At 38.7% G+C, this 7,935-nt stretch overlaps 1 protein-coding gene across 1 annotated transcript; it reads left to right on the top strand.

Moving 5' to 3' along the window:
- The first annotated feature begins 703 nt into the window (after positions 1–703).
- Positions 704–2,752, top strand: LOC109210784. Its single transcript, XM_019374250.1, has 5 exons — positions 704–1,286; positions 1,331–1,497; positions 1,593–1,779; positions 2,134–2,236; positions 2,359–2,752. Exons 1-5 carry the CDS (start codon positions 704–706, stop codon positions 2,750–2,752), a joined length of 1,434 nt encoding a protein of 477 aa, XP_019229795.1.
- The last annotated feature ends 5,183 nt before the right edge of the window (positions 2,753–7,935 follow it).

Raw genomic sequence — 7,935 nt, 5'->3', positions numbered from 1 at the left:
TTCATCAAATTAACACGGTATCAGAGCAGATAATCAATCAAATCTAGGGTTCTTCACTGTGAATTTGCTGAAGAACGAGAGATACATCGACCTTATGTCTATCCTCTATTTTTTTGTTCAAAAACCCTAATTTTTTTCAATGGCGATTGATGAAGTTGCTGATCAAAGCTAAATTGTGATTGATCACAATAATCCTCTATATCTGCATCCATCTGATACACCTGGAGCGTTATCATTAGGTTTCCAGTTGATCGGAATGGAGAATTACACTATGTGGAGCCAAGCTATGGAGGTTTCACTGTTGACTCGCAACAAGCTGGGATTTGTTGATGGAACCATTACACGCGACACCTATGGAGATAAGTATGCTAACCTTTGGGATCGATGTAATGCTATAGTAAAATCATGGATTATGCATAATGTTAGTCGTGATTTATTGAGTGGTGTTCTGTTTCTCTCAAATGCATGTGCAATTTCGGTTGATCTGCGTGAACGTTTTGGTAAGGTGAATGCTTCACGCATGTATTATCTTCACAGAGAAATTATCACATTAACTCAAGGAATGTCTAGTGTGTCTGTGTATTACTCTAAACGAAAGGATCTCTGGGATGAATATGATTCGATAATGCCACCTCCTACTTGCTGTGATAAGTCTAAAAAATTTGTAGATCATCAACAATATCAGCGACTATGGTAATTTCTGATGGGACTTAATGATAGTTACAGCCAAGCCCGTAGTCAAATTCTTATGAAGTCTAAAATTCCCACTGTTAATCAAGCATATGCAATGATTCTGCAAGATGAAAGTCAAAAATTTGTAGCTGGTAATAGTTCATATGTTCCTGATTCCTCAGATCCCACAGCCTTGAACTCATCAAAAGTGGGGCAAAAGATGAAGAAAAACTACAATTTGGAGTGTGACTATTGTAATATGAAAGGGCATACAAGAGATAACTGCTACAAATTATTGAGGTGTGAATATTGCAACATGAAAGGGCATTTGAAGACAAACTGTTACAAGTTGAATGGCTACCCTGCAGATTTTAAGCCAAAGAGGAAGGCAAATATGACCAGTAGTCTTCCAAGCCAAGGTACTTATTATTCATCAGATGGAATGTTGACTAAATCACAGAATTATGGTCAACAAGGCCTTGGACAAGGACAGCAGCTAGGGCAACAGCAGTATGCACCAGCACCAGTCTTTACACCGGAGCAATATCAACAAATCCATACTATGCTGAATAAAACACATGTCTCAGAATCTCCTGCTTGTGCACATATGGCAGGTAATGTTTCATATTTCAACAGTCTGATGAAAAGTGGATTGTAGATACTAGGGCCACTAATCACATGGTTGGTAACCAAGATACTTTACATGATAAAGTGACAACAGGAAATGCAGGCAGTGTACAGCTTCCTACAGGTGATTCAGCTAAAGTGTCTCATGTTGGAAGTTGCCAACTGAATGGAGGAGAAACTATTACAGGTGTCTTATGTGTGCCAGCATTCAAGTTTAACCTATTGTCTGTGTCTCAATTGACAAAGGCCCTTAAGTGTTGTGCAACTTTTATCCTGATTTCTGTATTTTACAGGATCTCTTTACTGGGAAGGCGAAGGAGATTGGTAAGAAGGAAGGGGAACTCTATGTGCTTCATACACAAAGAAGATTAAAGAATCCAGCTAAGTCATTTACAGTAGTCAGAGATGATACTGAGTTGTGGCATAGGAGGCTGGGACATGTTCCAGTTTCAGTCATTAAGAAGTTGCATAGTTTCACTGGTAGCTATAGTACTAGAATAAGCCATTGTGACATTTGTCCATTGGCAAGACTAGCTAGAATTCCATTTCCTATAAGTACTACTAGAGCAGTAGATTGTTTTTATTTACTACATATGGATGTATGGGGGCCTTACAAAGCTTTAACTCATAATGGAAAAAGGTTTTTTCTCACAATTGTAGATGATTGCTCTAGATGGACTTGGGTTTTTCTATTGCATCTTAAATCTGATGTAGTTACAGTACTCAAGCACTTTATTACTATGGTTAGAACACAGTTTGGCAAGATGATAAAATATTTTAGATCTGATAATGGCACATAAGTTTTTAATCAGAGTTGCAATGAATTATTCTCAGTGCATGGCATTGTGCATCAAAGTTCTTGTCCATATACTCCACAACAAAATGGAGTGGTGGAACGAAGACATAGACATATCTTGGAGACAGCAAGGGCTATAAGGTTTCAAGCTCACTTGCCTATTCGATTCTGGGGGAATGTGTGGAGGCAGCAGTGTATATCATCAATAGGATACCCTCTACTGTTCTGAACAACAAATCACCATTTGAAGTGTTGTTTGGCAGAGAAGCTTCTATATCTCATATGAGGGTTCTAGGATGTTTATGCTTTGCTACTAATTTAGTGAAGGGAGACAAATTTGGTCCTCGTGCAATAAGGTCTGTATTTCTGGGCTATGCTCCTACACAGAAGGGCTACAAGTTATATAACATTCAACAAAGATCTATGTTTGTGAGCAGGGATATAGTTTTCCATGAAGATGTGTATCCTTTCCAATATAATAATGAAGATTTCAGAGTGTTCTCTCAATCAACTTCCATAGTCAACAATGGTTGTCTACTGTCACCTATTGATAGCAGGGGTGATGAGTCATTTGAGACTGCTCATATTGACACAGCAGCTGATGTTCCTGCACATGAGATGCATGCCACATCATCCTCTATTCCTAGCAATGCATAAGAGGGTACCATTTCTATTTCAGAGATACAAGCACCAGCTATTAAAAATGAGGCATCTATGGCATCTGATGTAGGACAAAGTTAATCACCCATTGTTTATAATCAGAGAAAGTCTGGCAGGACCACTAGACCCCCCATTTGGCTCAAAGACTACATTAGACCTCAAAGAGGATCAAGTTCTGCAAATCATTGTTTATATCCAATTAGTGATGTTATACACTATGATGGCCTTTCAGCCAAATATCAAGCCTATGTTGCTAAGGTTTCTTCAGAAACTGAACCCGCATCTTATTATGAAGCAGCCAAAGATGTGCGATGGATTGAAGCTATAAAAGCAGAGATTCAAGCTCTAGAAGACAATCACACATGGGAAGTAGTAACCCTACCTCATGGCAAGAAGGCAGTTGGTTGTAAATGGGTCTATAAGAGCTTCTGGAGATATAGAAAGGTTCAAGGCTCGCTTGGTGGCAAAAGGATATAGTCAGAAGGAAGGCTTGGATTATCAAGAGACCTTTTCACCTGTAGTGAAAATGGTCACAATTAGGTCTGTTATTGCTATTGCAGCTGCAAAAGGTTGGGTTTTGCATCAAATGGATGTATATAATGCTTTCTTGCAAGGAGATTTGGAAGAGGAAGTATATATGGATCTACCTCAGGGTTTCTCACATTCAGCAGGAAAGACACAAGTTTGTTGACTACACAAGTCTCTTTATGGGCTTAAACATGCTTCACGCCAATGGAACATCAAGTTAACTACAACTCTTCCTCAGTCCGGATTCAAAGAAAGTCATCTTGATTATTCCTTGTTCACCAAACATATCAATGGAAGAATAGTCATCATCCTAGTGTATGTAGATGACTTGCTCATCACTGGAGATGATGCTGTTCTTATATCAGACACCAAAGCTACACTTCATCAAAATTTCAAAATCAAAGATTTGGGGGAGCTCAAGTATTTATTGGGCATTGAGTTTGCAAGAAGTAAGGAAGGGATTTTGTTACATTAAAGGAAATATTCCCTCGAACTTATCTCTTATGTTGGTTTGGCAGGGGCAAAACCTGTAGGGGCTCCTGTTGAGGTGAATCAGAAGTTAACCACAGCTGAATTTGATCATCAATTTGGACTTACCAGTGATACTTTGCTTGCTGATCCTGGAGCCTATCAGAGATTGATTGGTAGGCTACTTTACCTAACTATTACTAGGCCAGATATCTCCTTTGCTGTGCAATGTTTGAGCCAATTCATGCATGCTTCTAAGACATCGCACCTTGAAGATGCCTTAAGAGTGATTAGATATTTGAAGAAGAATCCTGGTCTGGGAATCCTTATGTCATCTACTGGTTCTAACAAGTTGCAAGCTTATTGTGATGCTGATTGGGCCTCTTGCCCAAATACAAGGAAGTCAGTGACTGGTTATATGGTCACACTTGGTGATTCTTTCATATCTTGGAAATCCAAGAAGCAAAATACTATCTCTCGTAGTTCAGCTGAAGCAGAGTACAGGAGTTTGGCATCAACTGTGGCAGAGATAGTGTGGTTGGTTGGTCTGTTCAGTGAATTGGGAGTATCTCTCACTTTGCCTATTCCACTCTATTGTGACAGTAAATCTGCAATGCAAATTGCTGCGAATCCAGTTTTTCACGAAAGGACTAAACACATTGATATTGATTACCATTTCATTCGCGAGAAAGTACAGCAGGGATTGGTTGAAACTGTGTATCTGCCTTCTACTGAGCAACAGCTGATCTATTAACAAAGAGGTTAAGTTGCATTCAACATGACCATTTGTTATCCAAGCTAGGCCTAAAGAACATTTTCCTTAGACCTAGCTTGAGGGGGGTATTGAGGAATGTATTGATACAGGACAAGTACTTAGTGTTAGTTAGTTGTTATTTATAAACCATAGTTAGCTAACTAGAGTACATACTAGTAACTATAGTTGAGTTAGAGATTAGTTAGTATAAATACATGTTAGTCGGTTAGTTGTTAGAGATGTACAGTGAATTTCTCAATGGAACAATGAGCTTTCCATTTCCAGTTCTTCTCCTCTCGTCTTCATCTTTCTATTCTTCTAGATCTGAATTCATCAAATTAACAAAATTTCATAAAACACAAAATCCAAGAGGTGACAAACATTACATATAATATCGAAGTTGCTTAAAAATGATATAGATTCAATGGCTTAGCTTCCACATACTTTTTGACACTCCACAGTGCGAAATCTTCATTGTCTTGTCTTAATTCTTTCTCAAATGATTTGCTTCTCTAGTAATGTAAGGCAAGAAGGGGAGCTTGGCGTAACTGGTAAAGTTGTTGCCATGTGATTAAGAGGTTACGGGTTCGAGCCGTAGAAACAGCCTCTTGCAGAAATGCAGGGTAAGGCTGCGTACTATAGACCTTTGTGGTCCGCCCCTTACCTGAACCCTACGGATAGCGGGAGCTTAGTGCACCGGGCTGCCCTTTTTAGTAATGTAAGGCAAGTAAAGCAAGTTCCTTATGCTTCTTGTGAAAAGTAAGGTCAAAACAACTCCCCATGTTAGATCTTACGCTTTTAGAATCTAACCAAACCCACTTGAATTTATGACCATCGTAAACATCTTTCACCTTCTCATTGTGATCCAATGTGACTTTAAAATTCTTCTCAGGTTTACTCACTTTGAACCTACGGTTTTCGGAATAAATCTTGTTGCCCAAATAGATTTCAACAGCTTTATAAATTTCATTGTAGACTTGACCATCAAATTCGTAAAACACCATTGTCACCTGATTTGAGAAGGCAGAGATTTTCTTTAGTGCTTTGTAGAGTTCGACTCCTTTAGTGACAATCTTGGCTATTAAAATGATCCCATGCAAAGTAACGTGCACTACCATTCCTAGTGTCTCTTGGGCAGTGACGGAGGCATGATTTCCGCTAAAGGGTTAACAAAAAAGTAAAAAAAAATTAAAAGAGACTATGGTTAGTGGGAATTGAGCGATGCTTTTAGGCTGTGTAAAGGGGATTCAAAATAGAATATATAGAGATATAAAAAAATTACTTTATATATGTAGTATAATTTTCCGACGAAGGGGATACGGGTGAACTTCCTTCCGCCCCCTAAATCTCCTCTCCTCTTGGGTATTCAAGATTTTGCTATTGGCTGCAGTGTTTGTGCATATTGGGCGAGAAAATACTAAGTAATGGGGTAAGTGTTGGCCCAAGTAAAGGTTAGTTTTGAAGACTGACAAAGGAACTCAGGTATGAACCAGGTCCATCCCGTGTGTGCATAGAAACGGGCAGATTCGAGCATGTGGGATGCATGTGAAGGAGATAAGCTTAAATTGGTGTATTTGATTTCTCCTGATCGAAAAGGTAGCATAATTGATAAGGATAAGGACTCCTTAATCAAAGAGAACACTGTCCAAGATAGGGAAGGAGTTAGAAGTTGAAATCAACTAGAACTTTCCACCAAGGAAGAGTAGCATCAGAATTCTAGTTGATCTTTATTTACTAACTCTATAAATATCAGTGTTGTTATATTTTATAGGGGTTGCACAAACGCAGAAGTTAAACGTGAATTGAGAGCAAAATAGCAAGGCCATTTTGCAAGCAGTTCGTGTGTGATTCAAGTGTGCAAACCTGAAGCTACGTGAACCAGATAGAAGAACCAGTTCCAAGTGTCTGTCTTTTATTATTCTAGTTCAATTGTAGTAGGTGTTTTCATATTGTACCTTTCAGCTTTATCTAGAGGAAATTGTAATAGGTACTTAGAGTATTCAAGTTAGAGTTAACTTGAAATTGTCGCAATAGTTAGAGGTTGTGTGCTACAACGAGATTAGAGGTAATCCTTAGGTTTACAAAGAGTTTTGTAAATGTTGTTTTGGCTCAGTGATTTAGTGAAGTGTTGGGGAAAATCCTACTGAGTAGTAGGTCGTGGTTTTTTTTACCTTTTGAGCTGGGTGTTTTTCACGTAAAAATACTTGTGTTCTTTACTTTCTACATTTATTATTCCGCAACAGTAGTATAAGGAACACATAGAAGAACCAAGTCCTTCCGTAATCAATTTAAGCAAAAAATTGGACACCACACAAATCACCCCCCCCCCCCTCTTGTCTGGTATTGAAGTATAAAACATCAATTGGTATCAGAGCGGGTTATCCTTGAAGAGGCTAACACCTTAGGAACAGATCAAGATGAGTGCACCACCTGGAAACTAGGAAGGGCAATCCACTGCTAGGCCTCCACTCTTTAATGGCCAGTACTACTCCTGGTGGAAAAACAGGATGAGAGATCACATCATCGGAGAAGACTATTAGCTATGGGACATTGTCACTGATGGTCCCCTGGCTACCATGAAGAAGAATGCTGAAGGAGTAGACGTGCCAAAAACAAGAGCTGAGTGCTGTCACACCTCCTTTTCCCGAGAGGGATTAGGGAGTTTTTCCAATTTAAGTGACATAAATCGAAATGGGATTATTTTATTTAATTCAGAGTCGCCACTTGGAATAATTATTGGTGTCCCAAGTCACCGGTTTAATTTAAATCCCAAATCGAGGAGAATTGACTTCATTTAAAAGTCTGCGAAACCAGAAAAACTAGGCAAGGAATTCTGTTAACCCGGGAGAAGGTGTTAGGCATTCCCGGGTTCCGTGGTTCTAGCACGGTTGCTTAACTATTAATAATTGGCCTAATTATCTAATTAATTGCAAGTTTTAAACCTATTTTGAATTTTGAACCTTTTAAACCGCTTTTAATTATTTAAACGCTTTTTAGGATTTATGGAATTATTTCTTGAACAAGTTACGATTGTCGTACACTTGTCGTTTGGGAACACATTGCAAACCACGCTATATGAAATGCACCCGCGATTTGCGATATGTTTATTTTATCATTATTATTCAAAGTTGTTATGATCGGGTCACATGAAATGCACACCCGAATTTGGGAATTATGTATCATAACTATGTCACGGGAACCGTACCCATATTCACGATGATTTATTATGAATCGCGCCTGATGGGTTTTCAATGTCTTTGCCTTATGCTTCTTATGTTTTGATGATCTAACAAACTTATTGTGAAGAACCAGATAGAGAACCCCACGTGGTATACATTTCAAATGAATAATGTCCAGTCTAATCTCCAGCAAATGAATGAACAACTGATGTTCTAAACGTTAATACCATACAAGAGGGGGGGTGATTTGT

The sequence above is a fragment of the Nicotiana attenuata genome, unplaced genomic scaffold (assembly GCF_001879085.1).
Source record: "Nicotiana attenuata strain UT unplaced genomic scaffold, NIATTr2, whole genome shotgun sequence".
NCBI classification, from domain to species: Eukaryota; Viridiplantae; Streptophyta; class Magnoliopsida; order Solanales; family Solanaceae; genus Nicotiana; species Nicotiana attenuata.
This window is presented reverse-complemented; position numbering and strand designations above follow the sequence as displayed.